We start from the raw sequence: 17,685 nt of genomic DNA, 5'->3' as shown, positions 1-17,685 counted from the left end.
TTCCTCTAAGGGTACCAGCTTGTAATACCTTAATATTCCTCGGAAGTGGCTTGTTTTGGGTCACTGCTACAGCAATTAAAGCAATTACAGCCAAAGTAGAGAGGAATCCCAGGATGAGTAGAATCGTTCTTGTCGAGGACATCTTTGGTTTGGTACCTGTGACTAGAGCAGAAAAAGGGTGTTAGTGCCCCAGTAGCCCATCTTACCCAAAAGCCATGTGTTTCGGCATGTTCCTGCAGTCCCTTTGCATGGTGAAGTATCTGCCTTTGCCCATCAGGTTATGAGTGGCCTGTGTTTGCAGAATTGGCACAACACGCTTATAAATCACACACTTTGCAGAACTTGTACCACTCTAATTCCTTAAATGTTACAGGCATATTTGGGATAACATATCTAACAAATTAAGATTTTTGTGTCTTAATACACATGGTTACATAGAATTCTGCAAAAAAGGCCACTTATGGCTGATGAAAATCATTCACAACCAGTATGTCTTTGAGCTTTCAGAACCAATATACATATACCTGCACTTGTTAGTGGCTAGCATGATGCTGTCTTTCACATTTTCCTGCTTTGGATAATCCTTCACGTATCCCACAGTCAAAATCTCATTTCACGACTTAGACTTGGCCGGTTTTGCAACTGTTTAATAAAATACCATCTAACTACATGGAGCCGTAGAAAGGGTAACAGTGTATTTTCCAGATTTATAACTTTGATGTAAATTCAACACTTACAATGAGCAAATAGCTCTAGGGCACATACTTGCTCCCACTATGACATGAAATCCATTTCCACCAACAGTGATGCTTCATACTCAAAAGCACTGATCATCTGACTCGCATGGGAACTAGTTTCTTTTCTCCTTATACACAAATACTCCAGAAGATGTTTAGAAGTACATTACAGGCCATTCAGGATGGCAATACCTCGGTGCAGGCAACCACATCAACTATTGTCATGCTCTGAGAAGGTGTCTGAACCTGCTCTGCATCTGCATGCCAGAACTTGGGTTCCACTGGTGTCCAGACCTTCAGACCCAGATCAGTGCTCCAAATCCATCCTGGCAATTCATGTCGTGCATGCAAATATGAAAAGCATTCAAGTTCTGATCAGGGTCAGCTTCTAACTGCTCTGGTTTTATGTGAGGGGTGGTCCCAGGTTCCAGAAATTTATAGTGTTACCTGGCCTTACAAGTGACCCTAAATCCTCAAATTATTTTCGGAAGTTAGCCCAAGTGAAAAGAAGCAACGCACCTCTGACAAGCTGGAACTATAGACAAATAACAGCTACTTGCCTTCTTAGAGAAAATGAAACCTAAAAGTGCCAGGAGAGCTGACTTTGAAGATGCCACAGACAGGTGCATTGGGAATGTGACCTGGAGCTCTGTGCTCACTCTCACACGTAAATCTGCTGAGGTTAACTGTGAAATTTGGAAGCTTGTAACGCTCACATTGTGTGAGTGCCTGTTGGAGGCTCAGTATGCTTGCCAATATCGCCAAGAATGCAGCTTAAAAAAATAGTCTAGTGTGCATAGCAGACAGTAGGAAGTAAGAATGTATTTTATTAAACTCTATTCAAAAATGTCCGGAACTCAGGGCTTGAAGTGATTAGAAACAGCAGAGCATGATGGCTGGGAGACCTTTCTTCTTATTGGAGAGAGTAGTTGGCTCAAGGTATGATAGCACTGAGCATGTCTGCTGAAAAAAATTATTTTAACCCTAGAAAAAAGAATAAAACCAGATGCTATATTGTAAAATCAGCTGCACAGTATAGATATGAAGTTAGCATGCATGAAAACTGAAACTGCTGCTGACAGTTGCACAGCACAGCCACATAATTATTGCCACCCTTACTCTGAGATCTTGCCTAGAGGAAAGCATGAACAGATTTATGTGTTTGCTGACATAGGAATGAAGGATGTGTGACTTTGCACAAGTTCTAAGATTTTCAAATTTCCTGTTGTGATGGGTATTGTCAGCCTGCTGCACCTTTCAGCAGCCACGCTCTGAAAGTACCAGCATTGTTAGCAAAGCAGGAACATTTTTCTCACTGTAAGGGGCCATCCCAGTTATCAGCTAGAAATCCCTTGTCTGAAGGCAGAGGCATAGTGATAATTGTCTGCATCCCACCTGTAGCCTGAGATTAGTAATTTTTTTTGTCAAGGCACATTATTTTCTTAACTCTGAATATGACTTTTGCCTAAATTTTGGTTCAGTATCATGAGCACTTTTCAGGACTCTGGGGTTTGTAGAGAGATGACTTTGTTGCTGTATCCCATACCAGACCATCCAGCTCTGTGAACTCTAATGCTACCAAAGAGAATTTTATTGAAATGTTTTGTACAAGAAAAGGTACAAGATGATAAACATAATCCAGAAGGTAGTGTAACAAAGTAATAACCTTCCAAAGAGCACTCATAGTGTACAGACTTGAATACTTGACAGACTTGTTTAAAAAAGACAAACTTATTTTAAAAAATCCAAACAAAAACCAAGCCAAAAAACAACACTGCAAATCCATCTAAAGAATTCAATGTAGTTAAAATTCACTTGCCATTTCTTCAGAAAGGTGAGGTATTTCAATAAATTCCTTTTTCTGTACACTTGGTTACCTCATCAGCTCTGGGTGTAATTGCAGGCTCTGCAGGGGCTAAAGAATTAAGTTATTCCAGCTTCCTCCAGCTCCTCTGAATTTCACATTCGCACTACTGAATGCCATGCAAACACTCCTCTGTGTCCACCAAGTGGAGCAGTACTTGACTGACTTCCAGGCCCCAGGATCTTCCTTCCACTAGCAGTTTTCCTCAGCTAAAGATTAAGCAGACACGATCTTCTGTCCCTGTGCCCAGTCAGAATCCAAGTAGAGACAGATCTCTACTCTTTCTCTCATACTGCCCACTGTGTGCAGTGACTAAAGCATCCTGTAGGGCCATAAGTAGGCATAGAAATGATACTGCTTTACTCCTCTCAGAGCTCAGAGCTGCTTGGTGCTGGAGCCCTGCCCGGCTGCATGGGCATTGAGCACTCTGCAGATGCTGGAGCACAGCCCAGCTGCTCAGGCATCTCTTGTCTGTTTCCAGTTTTGGTCTCTTTCCTTTTTTATATAGGGGCTACCACTGGTTCCTTCCAGTGATGTCCCCAAAACATAAACAGCTCTAACATCCTTTCCGTCTCCAAGACAGAGAACTGGGAGGATGTTGTCAGTCACTCCAGGTAGCAGCAGTTTTGCTGCGGAAACCCTGTTGCTCTTAGTGAATCACCAGGAAGGACCACACCAGCGTGGGAGGCAGCTCTGTGTGAAGGCAAGGAAGCAGATTTGACTCTTGTGTCTTCCAGAGCTCAAGACAAATAGGAAATGGCCCCTCCAGCCAACACTAGACTAAGTCACTGGCACCTCTGCGTGCCAGGAGATGTCACTCACAGCCAAAGCTGCCCCCCTCAACACCCTTCTCACCAAACAAGATTTAGCAACAAAAGTTAAATGGAATCAGGCAACCAGCTGCTTTTAGACATGCAATAAGGAGAGACTATGGCTTGTTTAAGGAGTGACATTAGGAATGTCAAGCAGAAAAGATGTTGTACATAGACCAAAGCCATGCTTGGTTCAGACAATCTCACTGTGACCCATCATCTCTAATAAATACAAATATTTTTGTAAGATCTGACTTCGCATAACAGATAAAGCTGATGCCTGATCTTTCCTTTGGATGTTCGTGCTCAGTTACAGAAAGGATCACAAGAGACTGGACTGCAAGGCCAGCCCTCTTCCACTGCACAAGTGCCACACTGACAGAGACACTTCCCACCATCAGCTTTATCCCCTCATCACTCCTCTGTATGGTCAGGAACGGTCCCATTTTCAGCCTTAATTTATTTATTGCCAGGCTATTCCCTCTGTCTGTCTTCCACTTCTATCTCACAACTTCTGCAACGCTCAATCCTGCAGGAATTTATTCTCTTAGTCAATTTGTAAGAAATTATCCTTTCTGGATTTTTGTCTTTTCCAGCCTTTTCCATCTGCCTGAAGAGTCCAACATCACTTCTCTGCATATAGAACTACTTGCTTACATTTTTCTTGAGGATTCTGACCAGAGCTGCAAGGAGGCTGGCCTTGCACAGTACTGAACCTATCCCACAGGAGATGATCCAGTCCCAGCCTAAATGAAGTGAGGTGGGGTCTTGCACTACCTCAGAAACATGATCATCTACCACCCCAGGCAGTGACAGTTAACCCAGCACCTCTCATACAATCTCAGCAAACCCACCCAGGAGAGAGGGGCTCTGGCAATGCAGTCTGTGCACATTTTCTAACTGCAGGAGTTTGTGTCTGTGGAGTTCTGCTGGCAGTGATGGTAGGGAAAGGGCATGGGAGCAGTCAGTGCTGCTGTTCAGCATGGAAAGAGGACACACACATCATCCTCCTGGTGAGTGAAAATGAGATTTCAGTAGTCATGAAGGTTTTTTCAGGCTGAATTGCCTGAAAAACTCACTGATTACTCTGTGAGGTTGCTGAACTTGGATCAGATTTGATGCACATTACCCAAAAGGCACTCCTGTCTTCAGACTCACCACAGCCAATCATCGGAGTGCATAAACACTCAGAAGATCCACACTGCTTCATTTATCAACCCTTTTATGAAATTTTCCCTGTCCCCAACTGACTTCTTACTCATTCTCATCTGTCTTTTTCACTTAAACATGCTCGTATCCAAGTTACCTAGGAAGACTTTGCTGCAAAGTAATGTAAACCACCTGTTTCAGGCCAGCATGTTGGAAAAGTCTTTTCTCAGGCTGTCAAGAGGCTCAGGTTTGTCTTAGAATTTACATACAAGCACATATACAGTAAGTCAATGGCTTTGGTTTAAGGGGCTTTATTTCAAAATATCAGGGCAAGACACACAGCATGTTGAAATTAGGATTCAAGTTCCAGATCAGGATTTTACATCACTTTTTACAACTGCTATGTGGAACAGTGTGGGAGACTCTGCTCCAAGTCTTAATTATTCATATGGCAAAGATTTTGGCCTAAATACTGGTGTGATCTCTGACCTTCCTTGTAATGCTATGTAGAATAATAAATACACTTTTACTGGGTTATATTTTTCCAGACGAAATACTTGTAAGTGCTGAAGTACAAACATTGAAGTGTCAGTGAAACTGATAATCCAAACAATATAATGGGTCTTTTGGATGCCGTCTTTCAGAGACATATGATACTGAAATCTTGCAGCCCTACATGTCTCAAAACCCACAGACTCCCATGAATTTAGGCTATACAGCTTGGCAGCTTGAACTGTTCCATGTGCACACATACCTGTGCACAAGTGAGCTGGAAGACAAAGGGTGTCTGAGATCACACCAAGCTGCGAGCGAAGCACACTGACACATAGGACTGAAGTTGAAAACCAGTTTGACAAATAGGTGAGAGCCTGGTGAAAACATCTAACTCTCTTAAGGACAAAAGCAAATATGACATTTAGGTAAGAGCCATAACGCAAAGAAAGTGTGGTGAGCAATCTGTTAAGCAGCTTTTCCAGAGAAATCGTTACGGCAGCTACAGCAGTTTATAGTAAGCTTTCCCTCCATCTAAAGCTGGTAAATCTCCCTGTGAGGTTCTATGTCCAATTTTGGACACTGTCTTTCAGGAAAGATGTAGACTGCTTGGAAAAACTCCAGAAGTGAACAAGAAAGATCGCAAGCCTAAAAACTTGACCTATAAGGGAAGATTGAAGGAATTGAATTGTTAAGTTTGCAGAAGAGAAGAGCAAAGGAGGCTCATTATCTGTCTTCAGACAAATGGCATTTCTATCTGCCAGCGCTGTTGTAGCTGATCCTGCCTCAGGATGAGGGTGGCTCCTGGACTTTCTCCCAGTTCCGTTTCCTTGGTTCAGAAGGCAGGGAGTCAGCAAAAAGGGGACAATGCATTCATAAGCTAGACTGCCAGCAAAGGCCAATGCAGTGCATATGCTCTCCCTGTGGGATACAGATGCAGTTGTACAAAGGTGCTCCCTCCTTTGCCCAGCAAAGCTCCAGGTTTTGTTCAGGCATAATTCAGCCATGGCAACCACCCTGCTATATGCTATCCATGTGTACAGCACTGCTTGGCGTGGGAGTACCTCATCCTTTTACTGCTTTTAGTGTTGTGGCTGGGATACAACCCTGGGAAATTGCACAACACACATTGAATGAGTCCTCTTTTCCTGGAAAAAAGAAAAGCGCGTGGAAATCCTGGAGAGCTGGTGGGTGCTAGAGGCAGCAAAAGCTGAGCAATGGCAGCAAGAGACAGATACAAAGGAGCAGGCAGCACACAGGCTCTTCTCTCCCTTCCACAGCTGCCCGCAGCACAGAGGGGCTTTGTGCTCGGGGAGCCCCATGGCCCTGCAGAGCAGATTTACTGCTGGAGAGGTGCTGTCCAGGGGCTCTGGGCACAGCCCCAGTGACCCAGACTGCCACACCAACAAGTGCCCCATTCACCCGTGCACAAAGCAGGTTCCCCTGTCAGAGACCTTCCCACGATGCAGTGCTGGGGATGGTGCTCAGCCTCCCTGGCTCTCTGCAGGGCACTCACACCCCCTCTCACCTTGGCCTCACAGCCCATCTCCCTGGTATTATACACAAGTCTTCCCAATGCCTGCTCATTAAATAATCTCTCTGCAGGAAGATATTTTTCTGGCTTACATTGCAGCAGTCAGACCCAGACACTCAATATTCTTAAACACAACCAGCAAGTGGCAGGATGCTGCTGGCACAATGACCTTTAGACAGTAATTTTTCACATTTATATGCTGTTTACTGAACGTCTAAGCCTGTATCCTACTTGTACTCATACTCATTTCTTTAGGATTCTCACATTAAAGAGGTTTTTCAAACCAGAAGAGAATACTGTTGTCAGTTACATCCGTTTCCTGCCAGGAAACCTCTGATATTATTAATTTGCTACCAGACATCAAAGTTATATTTTAGCTGGAGAAGATTTATTGCCGTTACCCACAAAGCTTGAAGTTTCATCAGAATATATCCAGTGAGCACAAGGGGGCTTCCCCTCCTCCCTGGCTTCCCAGCTAAATTGTTGCTTGAATATACTTGACTATCACATAATGTAAAGGCATTTGTTTGTCTTTCTCGGGGAAAAAAGATGCACGAAGCACTGACACCTTTTCAGCTTTGTCTGATAGTTCAAATGCAATGAGTTGCAATGGCCCAGTGGTGCTGCCAGGCTTCTTCTTGTGCTCAAGATCCTCACATTCTTCTTTGCTCTTAACTCACTGGCCGTGACTTTTTCCTTATGCTTCTTTTGACCATCTTTTACACTTTCCAACTTTAAATTTGCACTAATTTTATCTTCCTTTTTTTTGCCTCTGAATATGCATCTTTAAGAGATTTTATTATTTTCAAATTAACATAACTTCCAACAGTTGAATTATGGCTTTTGTGGAACAAAATAAGAAGGCAATGGGCTGTTTCTTATTAGCATTCCTATTTCCACATTTTAAATACTCTGCTGATTCAGTGAAAGTATTTTTTATTTTGTGATGTTATTTCTTTTAAGAGCTACTAGACATTGTCGACACAGAATAAGTGGGGATTACTTTTATAATAATTCAAAACTCTCATAGAATTCCGTCTCTTTCTGTTGAGACTGTGGTCAACACACATTCCTCTTGAGCTGGAAGTAATGCATTGCAAATTGTGAGGCGGTCACCCTCAGTTTTGAGAAATTGCCTTGTCTTTCACTAAAATGCACCATCATATCAGCTTTTCTCATCCGTCTATAGACAGCCACGCCCTTCTCTTTCTCCAGCATGCTGGCTGGCAATGGGCACTAGCTTTCAGTTGCTTTGGTCACTTGCTCCCTGTTCATCCCCAGGCAGCTATTGTGAACAACTATTTAATTACTGTTGCTGCTTAAGACAGCAGGACTACTGCTTACACTGGAAGATGGGTGATGTGTGAGTCACATCACCAACCCAGTAGAGCCCACCCTTCCCTGTGTCCTATCAACCACCCACACATGAGGGGGATGTACAAGTCATCATGAAAAAAAGAGAGGAAACAGCCTCCAGAACAACCACTCCCCCTTCAACTCCCACGTTGGGCCAGCAAGTTCAGAAACTTCCTGGAGAACAAAAAGTCCTGAGCTTTGTAAATGCTGCAAAGCCCCACAGGAGGTTCTGACAGGGAATCACTGCAGAGGAAACAGATCACAGACCCAAACCCCCCGTTATCCACAGCATGCTCTGCACCCAGCACACTTTGACTGCCAGTGGTGCCAAAACAAAACCCCAGCAGTCACCAGTTTTCCTTATGCCCTCTCCACTGACAACCTTCCCTGCCTTGAAGGGGCTGAGGCCACCAAGCCTCTCACCACACCTCAAGGCTGTTTTTCTCTGAACTGTAGACTCCTGGGATCACCTTGTGTGTTGACTAAACATTCCTACTTTCAGGGGCTCACTTCCCTGCTTTCCAAAATAAACAGCACAGCTGCCCAAAGTGCCACACGTCAGCAAGTGGAGCCGTTGCCTGGGCTGCCCAAGGATTTCTGCACAGCAAAGCAATCAGCTTTTCTTCTGAAGTTTCACTTCCCATTCAGGACCAAAAACCATTGGAGACTGAACACAGACACACACCCACTGTTCCAAGCTGGTGCAGCATCAGCAGAGCCACTGCAAGGGCCCTGGGGGATGATGCCCATTCCGCAGCAGTCCCTCATGAGAGTGCATAAGCTGCAGTGCCTAGCTGTGCCTGGGATTTTCCCTATATCCTGGTTGTGCCACCCCTTAATTCTGTGATTTTCAGCACAGGGATCTGCTGTCTTAGAGGAGCATTTCTCAGTCCTATAAGGTACCCAGTGAGTTTTTCCTCCCTTAGCATGCATAGCACCCCATTTGCAGCAGTGAATACTGTAGGCACCTTCCCTTTGCAACCCATCCTAGCAGATGAAGCAAAACCCCCTTGCTATTCAGGCAGGGCAGCAGCTCTGCTGCCTCCTTTCAGCAGCTCAGGGTTAGGGCTGCCATGTGTAAAGATAGCACTCTGCTTAAACTCTTCCCAACTCACCTGTTTACCTCCAGCTGTCAGTACTGCTATCTCCATTCATCATTTGAGAGCACAGGACAAGGAACAGCTGGAATAGTTCCTTTATCTTGCTGAGGAGCACATCCACCATCCAGGCCTTGTGGAAAAATATACTGATTTCTCAGAGGTCAGCTTTAATAACTAGGATTCCCACAAACCATGAGGAGAATTCAGCTCATGATATTTGGCATGAATATAATTCTCTGTTCCTCATGCTGCTACAATTTCCATTTCAAATAGCAGGAAACAAATTACCCTGTGGTATTTTTAGTGACGACCAGTGGGAAGGAACATGGGATCAAAGGCTATTGAGGGGCATGGGCCTTGACAAAGTTCCTGAGTGTAAGAGAAGAAATTCTTCTTGGAAATTACAAAGGTAATAAGGAAAATATGAATCTAAATTTTCATGCTCAGAGGAGCACTTTGAAAAGGCTGCAGCCTCATGCCGACATGTAACAAAACAGCAAAGGAGTTTTTCTGGATGAATGGGCTGACACAGGGTGCTATTAATCTCTAAAGTTCAAATTACTTATTACTGGGATGTGCAGTGAATCCTGAGAGGAGAATTAGGCTCAGGAAAAGAAACCCATTTATAATCAAGCCATAGTTTGGCCTTCAATTTATTATCCATTAATCTTCCCCTCCTCCCCCCACTATTCTTGCCTCAAGTATTTTAAATTAAAAACATGAAATATTTTGGATAAGGCAGCATGAGTACAGGGGGACAGTCACAGCAGCCCACCCTTCTGTCTGGCAACCCAGGGCCCACACAGAAAGGAGCTACAGGTCTGCTGCTTCCCTGGGGCCACTGTGTTTCCCAGCCTCTTTCAGCAGCATTCTCCCTCTGACTAGGGATGGAAGGTCCCAAGCTCAAGTCGGAGCCCACCTTCCAGCCACAGGATCTCCAGGCCAGCTGCAGAGCTTGCAGCGAGTTCACACGAGCACACATTTTCCTCACATCTCCTGCAGGAGCAGGGACATTGAAAAGGTTATTTATTAACAGCTCTGGGACAAATGGGCAAGAAAGAAAACAAATCCATTTATAAATCAGCTAAAGAGAAAACTTGTGACCCTAATGGTCTCCTTTGTAATTCCTTAAGTGTGGCCTGGAGCTGCCCTGGCATCATTTCTTGTGATGCTGAATCAGCAGAACAGCCCTGCTTGTGCATTGAATAGCCTGATAAGAGCAGAATAGACCCAAGAAAGCAGTAACTTACACCACGTCCAGATTTTTCTTTGCTTCTGTTAGGATTTAGGGAGACTGATAGTGCTCAAATTTCTCACCACTAAGTACCAAGCAGCGACTCCTATTAGCATCTGCCTCTGCAATCCAGGACATAGTGTTCCTCCGGGACAAGGTGGAGACAGGATAAAGAGAGAAAACTCATGCTAGAGCTGTCTGAAAGAGCAACGTCGTTGCTATCTGAGCTCTCATTTAGGAGCATACCAATCCTGAATACTTTGCCAGACTTTGTCCTTTGATAACATTTCTCAAGGCAGGGGGTGGGGGGGAAGGAGAACAAAAATAACAAAACACTGTTCTGTTTAACAGTTACCCATAGCAGAGAAAAGCTGAGCTAAAGTTTCCAACAATTATCAGTACAAAATCCTAAAATAGACATGCAATGTACCATTTTTGAGTTTAAAACTGGCTGGACAGGAGTTTCGTCATGTGGATTGAAAGCCGTGTAAAGACAACAAGGCAGCTTATCAAGATGACGTGTTAGAACAACACTGTTAAAATGCTCAGTGTAGCAGCGATATGGACGAAGGAACCAAGGCCTCAAGCAGAACTGGCAAATTGCTCTGTAATTCATTGGAAGGAACTGTATGTCCAGGAAGGAAAAATAAATAATGTCCAAGGTATCTATGGAAACCACCATCTTACACGAGAAAAAATAAAACTCAGAAAAAGACAAACAAGAAAAGAACAACTCAAACCTCAGATGCTCGTAAGGCCAGCAACACTAATCGAAAGCAGGATTTGATCCCAAAGAGATGGGGCTCACTTAAAGAGATGTGAAATATGGAAATGCAGGCTAGCAGCTGAAGGAGAAAAAGGAGCTGTACAGTAACTCTTTGGGGCTGTCTCCTCAGAGAAGATGTGGGAACCCTACCCTTCAATCCATTTATAACCTGGCTGGGCTCCCACAGCAGTCTTACTCAGATGACTCTCAGCAGTAGGTCTCTTCCTGGGCCATGACCTGCTCAGCCTTTATGCAGGCATGTGGGAAGTTGACTTACTTTGGGGGGGAACGGCGAAGTCAAAGTGCTTGGGAGTAGTTTCTGTTTTGCACTTTCCATCACTGAAAGCATCTGAGAACTTTCCTTGCCCTCCTGTTTTGTCTGATGTTTTTATCCAGTATTTTTCAGCTCTTAGAGCCTCTTACAGCTCAATTTGGACCTGATTATATTTTTGCACCATCGATCACAGCAAAACAAAAGCTTCTTAAACTCTGATGGTCTTATCAGTTATAAATGAAAAAAGATTTGAAAGCTTTGTTTAAGAATGGAGAAGTTTTTCATGTATCTATGATACAGCAAACTAATGCAGCAACAGCGCATGACCTTACGAAACAGGAAGATGATGTTTGTTTTGAAGAATCATTTTGGTCCCATTTTCTCACCCACGCTCGCTCCCCCCATACTCACAGGCACCAAGCTCGCCCAGGTGCTCTGGCAGGATCCTGTGTGAGATGAGACTGAGGGTGCCAAATGCCAAATCCTCACTGCACCTCTTGGGTTCCTCTTCAGTGACAAGCTACACATTCTTGAGCAGGCCTTTTGCCATCTTGCGGAGTTAATGGTTACCACAGGGTGATCCTTTTGCCTGGAAATCCCTTTTATCTAGGACAGGTGGCTGCTCAGTGCCTTTTTCCCCCCCCTCATTTTGGGTACCTTAGCTCCCACTGTCCGTCTGCTTGCCGGGAGAGGAGGAGGACAACTTGCAGAGAGGATGTGCTGGGAGTTTACTGTGATCTGTCTGTTATTTGAGCAGTTTTGTTCCCCAAGGACTCGCTCGCACAGTGGCTTTATCAGCACCCAGGCCTTTTCCTGGCAAGCCACCCATGTGAGGCTTATCAGGGCGCAGGTGGCCACACTTGTCGCAAACACATTTTTCAGCACTTACCCAGTTTTAGTGCAGTCAGTTATGTCCTTGGTTATCAATACAGACCATTCTTTTGCTCCTTGATCTGTTGCTTCTTTTTCTCCTGCCTCACACACACACACTTCCATTCTCATTTCTTCCAGGCCAGCTGTAGTACTGCTGCTCCTCCAGCTGCACACCTACCTTAGTCATGGTGTGCTAGGACCTTGTTTTCACAGGCCACCACTGCAGCTGGGAAAAGGTCTCCTTGGCTTCGTTAGGTTATGACAACAGCAAAGTAGGTTTAGGGCTGCTGGGATAACCGTGAAACTCTGCTGCTCAGATGTAGCCAGCTCTCCTGCTCGGAGCTGGTGGCACAGCATCCACGGGCACAGAAGCAGTGGCAGTCTTTGGGAAGTCAGACGCTGAAATCCTGGAGAGCAACACTGAAGCCTGTCCCTGAGTGTCACTGCCCAACTCACCACAGAGGATTTAAAATAGTTTACAACCAAGATCTCACCGACAGTGTTAGAGCTGGAGCTGTTTTCAGCCTGTCACAGGCAGAGCAGCTCCCTGTGACTGTACAGGGTGAGACCATTGTCACCAGTGCAGCAGAGACCTGGTACTGTTCCTGTATCCAGGCTTGCAGGGCAAGGCTGGCATTAACCTCAGCTTCTCCCATAAAGCTCCTGTGAGACGGGACAGCTGCAGTTATCCCAGAGCAGAGCCACAACACCCACAAGAAAGCTTTTGTGCATGCACATTTTCTCATGTCAGTCTTATGAGTCCAGCCTTCTCCCAGCACACAGACACCAAGCAAGGCCAGGTCTCTTAATACTTTCGCAATATTGCCAGGCTCCCCTTGACTCTGTGGCTTTCACAGCCGACTCCAGCCCTCAGCAGTACTGTCTGCCCACATCATATGGGAAACTAATACAAAACAGGTAATGCTGGAGCCCTCCATCATAGGTTTGTCAGCCTTTCCTGAATAAAAAATCGTAACACTTAAATTTGACACAGAGCTTGTCACCCATATATTGCCAAGGAGTTTACGGAGGTCAGCACCATTAGCCTTATTTCCTCAGTTGGTGAAAAACCAAGACAGCAGTAGACATCCCAGTGTCTGCCCTGTGGACCACCTCATCCGCTTGTCTGGGTAGCTCCCATGGACCAGGCGTTGCAGCACACTCCTTCCTGCAGAGAGGCAGAATTCCCAAGGTCCGGGGAAAGAGCAGCACACTTTGGCTACAACTACTCTTAAATTCCATCATTTTGATATATTCTCTGATGTTCTGCCAGATTAACAGCAATTTGGAGATTAATGGTCCAGTAAGATACACATGACTCATACTAAAATTTCTATGCAGTTGTGCTGCAACTTTAAAAGCAGGGAATAAAAATTGAAAATGTCATTTAGGTTAGAAGAAAAATGCTGGAAAAGGGAAACAGAGGCATCAGAGTCCCATGGAGGAATGAAGGCATTCCCTGTGTCTCCTTCCTGCAGACTAACTTCAGGGACAGCGGAAGGAGAAACCAGCAGAGTTAAAAGAATTCATTACTACATTATAAAGATGCCAATAAACTAAAGACTAACTGCTACTCCACACCAAAAATTCCCAAGATGTGTAAATTTATAGTTACAGACTCCTGAGAAATATAGGGGCAAAAGAAGTTCGCCAAATCCCTATTTACAGAAGGACATCTATTCCCAGCAAGGCCTATGGGATCCAGTTAACATTCTTAGGTGCCAAGTGGCCACAGCGCTGAAGATTCTTAAATTGGTAGAGAAATTACTAGTCTCTGTAGCTGAGACACACTTTGTAACCTAAAAAGGAATTGTGAAATTACTGTCTTTAACAAAGAGTTCAGAGCATGGGGCCAGGTTCTATTGTAAACCACTATTTTTAAGATGAAGTGCAGTGGTTTAGTTTCACAGTTTGCTTAACTGCTGTGTTTGCTCTGCCACAAAAGGGACTATCCTACCTCTGTCTTGTGCCATAGTTCCACCTTTCAAATATGGTCCTAATTCTCTTTAGTTAATGACAGAATAAAGTCTAAAGAACCCTGCTGAAACATTCTTTTCTTCTTTTTTGTATCGCTTTCATGTTTTTGGTCACAGCAGTATTTCTAAGTATTGTAAACAAGAGCCTGACCACTGGATTTACCAGAATAAAATTCTTTTTGGCTTCCGCTGTTTTCGTGTTTACTGCAGTCTCAAACAAAGCTGACAAAGAGCAAACTTCCTATATGATTTCAGTGAAGTGAGACTAAATATATATATAGAAGCTTTAGATCAACTTATTTGGCACATTCAATTCAAGACAAAATTGCAGATTTCCAGTACATTTCCCAAAAGAAGCTGGAGCCAGCAGCTAGGGGCTGATTGTGGTGAAGAGCAGATGTTCTCCCTGGCAAGAGCTGCCCACTCGCATTCTGGCAGAGAGCAGGTAGCAGGGAGGGACAGTTTTGAGCAGAGGGACAAATCCCATTCTGTTACCTGTTCCCACCACCAAACCCACCCTCCACAAAGCAGCTCCACCTTTCCTCCCGCTGCTTGCCTGCTCCCTGGGCTCTGCCATGCACTCTGGATGTTTCCATCCCATTAGCTGTACTGAAGGGACTCCAAATTCCCTCCAGCCCTCACTTTTGGAGGAGTCTACCCCTTCTTGCTAAGCCCACGGTGAATGCTAGAAACGTTCACAGCAGCTGAACCAGCATCTGCCTCTCTACTGTCTCGGGATCCCTACAAGCAGATTGTGACAGTGCTGAGAACCAAATGAGTGGTTGAAGTGGTTTCTGAGTCCTGAGCTGCTGACTCACCTTTTCCAGTCAGCACACAGAGCTCAAAGGCCAGGGATGGTTTGAGCTATGGCTGAAAGGCTGCAGACAGTTAATGAAAAAACAAACTAAATCTCATTCCTTTGTAAAAATAGGTTCATTTTCTTTGCATCCTCTCCATCAGGAACACACCAGGATCTGTGATCAGGGCAAAGATACTCAGGAGGATCAGAAACAAAGGGGAGAATACAAATCAAACTAAGAGCCTTTAACTTCTAGTTAAGCAAAATAAAAATGTTTGCTCAAACGTACAAGTCCCAGCCTGTAAATCAGTCAGCCACCCTGTAAGGCTTCCTTTTGGTCAGAAGAGATGCAGCATTCAGCTGGATGGAGGTCACAAGGGAGCATGGGGTAGAGTGGGTCAGACTGATGGACACCTGTCTCCTCATACTAGAGACTTAATCCCTGTGTTGGCAGCACAAAGGGAATTTGAAAAGCAATGTGAAGGAAGACAGTGAAGTGGCCCTGCAGATCCTCACTGAAAGCTCTTCCCAAGCTGGAATGGACAAATATGGGCCTCAAAGGGTTCAGACAAGAACCGTAGTAGGCAGAGTTGTGGCATTGCTGGTGGTGGCTAAACACCAACAGAATAGTGACAGCACTGACCCTTGAGTGTGAACGGCCAGTGCAGCTCTAGGGACAGAGGGACAAGGAGCCCGAAGAGCAGGATGGGGAATAGGTATTTCCAGCATTTTCCACAGTTGGGGGCAGCAAACACATGAGATGATGTGAGCAGATGAATTTCTTCAGTGTGCATTAGCCAACTCTGTTCTCTTCCATCTGGCCTCTCACTTTCCCCCTTAATTCATTTCTTAATTTGTACTGCTAATGCAGCAGTGTTTCAGAGCACAGGGCTTGTTTTGTGTCTCTCCTTGTGTTGCAGTGAAGATTTCCCCACTGCACCCCCCAATAACTTTCATCAAAGGGACTTCTACCCTTACCCTCCTTCTGTTCTCTCGCTCGAGCTGGTGCTGACTTTCAAGTTAGACAAGCTGGAAGTTATCACAGAATAAAAAGAACACGGCTAGAAGCAAGGACAGGCACCTTTTCTCTTCTCTTTCAGCAGCAAGATTCATGTCAAATGACACCACTGTAGACGTGCACCCTTAGGCTCTGTTGCTCTCCGTGTGAGCATTCTGGCAACAGCTCTGTGACTAAGAGACACTGATGGAAATGCCTACCATAAACCTTCAGCTCTGCTCAGGGAAGGGAGGTTTCCACTGAGTTGAAACATAAAGCCAGTTCTCACACCTAGATGACAAAACAATAATAAAATAGGATTTTATTAGTGGTTGCCATCTAACTCAGCTTTCAGAAAACCAACTGGGGTGCTTCTCTCGTGAACATGAGTCTAAAATTTTACAATTTAAGTTTGATCAGTCTCAAGAAATACTAATCTCTTATGAAGTGGCTGCCCAAAGTAATTTCAGTATCACCTACTTCATCCCAAAGTTCAGCCTGAACACTTCTGTCTTTAACCACATCCTAACCACCTTGAACAGATAATTTCTAAGCTGAGAATGCAGCTCCTGTCTCAACACACTTCCAAGCAGATCCAGCTCTGTGGAGCACTGTTATTGGGCATTGAGCTAGTGAGAAGGTATAAAATACCTGCCCAGAGGGTATTAACCCAGAAGTTTTATTTCCTAGCTGCTCTCAAACCCACAGGTGTGAAGATGTCTTAGGAAAAGAAGGAATGTGACTAAGCATGATACTTTTGCACCACAGTAAGCCAGCTATGCAACTTAGGTGAAACCAAAAAGATTATGAATGATTATAGCTTCTGTAACCCTTTGCTTTTCAGGTGTCCAGCCTCTTAAATTTATTCTTTCTCCTCTAGAAATTCCTCGAGGGTTTTCGATATGCTTCTGGTAATTACAAGTCAAGGGGCAAACAGATTGCAGGTCACAATAAGGTTGACTAGAGGACAACCTTCTCCCTCCATGGTAATGAAGAAACCAAAACCTCTGAGTTATGGCTGTCCCAGACATAAATATTTTATAGACATACACGTGCATACATACACACCTCTACATATTTTTTTTCTGAACAACATTGTCTGGAAATTGTTCTGGTCTATTCAGTGTTTGAATGTCCAATTTTCCTCCCAAAGTCACATTAGCTGTGCTTTTACAAGCTTGGCTTAAAGCCTTTTATTTGCTCTTTATCTTTCCAACCACTCTTGGCTTCTTTAGACTTTTTCCTCTGACTTAATTGGTATTTGTACTGGTCCTCCTAGAATTGACAAACTCCATCTGCAAATCAGCAATGATTTTATGCTTTTTAGATCATTATTGGAAATGTCTAATGCCATCAGGCCTCTTCCAGAATACCTCTGAAAACACAGCTGTTTCGTGATTATTTCCTTTGATTACTATTTTTGAGGCCTATTGTTATCCAGGTCTCAATCCATTAGTTCATTCTTTGCTAGAGAGTCATAGGGAGACTTTTGCAATCAGAACAACATCAGAAGCACATCTATTGTGAAGAAGTTTAAACATGGAAGGTATTAATATTTACTCTTTTCAACCACATTTTTGTCTCTGGAAAATAAAACAAGTGCAAGTAATTAGCTGGAAAATAAAGGACCAGTGCCTTCCCAGCCCTACCCTTATAATCCAGACCATGCCTGTCAAATAGCAGCCAGGGAAATCAGTTCTTCCAGTTCCCCTTTCGTGTAGG

The 17,685-nt window shown here is 44.3% G+C and overlaps 1 protein-coding gene across 5 annotated transcripts in view; it reads right to left on the bottom strand.

Moving 5' to 3' along the window:
* Positions 1 to 17,685, bottom strand: part of ENTPD1 (ectonucleoside triphosphate diphosphohydrolase 1) — a 54,835-nt gene that overhangs the window by 10,620 nt on the left and 26,530 nt on the right. For 2 of the 5 annotated variants that reach the window (XM_017726090.1, XM_017726087.1), the window contains exon 2: positions 29 to 162. In XM_017726090.1, the coding sequence (XP_017581579.1) occupies positions 29 to 162 (134 nt within the window). Of the gene's footprint in view, positions 1 to 28; positions 163 to 4,267; positions 7,900 to 9,059; positions 9,493 to 16,107; positions 16,118 to 17,685 lie in introns of those variants that run through there. The other 3 variants (XM_017726088.1, XM_008643817.2, XM_017726091.1) reach the window with 3 other exon arrangements.

The sequence above is a fragment of the Corvus brachyrhynchos genome, unplaced genomic scaffold, assembly GCF_000691975.1.
Source record: "Corvus brachyrhynchos isolate BGI_N302 unplaced genomic scaffold, ASM69197v1 scaffold61, whole genome shotgun sequence".
Lineage (NCBI taxonomy): Eukaryota > Metazoa > Chordata > Aves > Passeriformes > Corvidae > Corvus > Corvus brachyrhynchos.
Note: the sequence above shows the minus strand (reverse complement) of the source record. Positions and strands in the feature narration are given on the sequence as shown.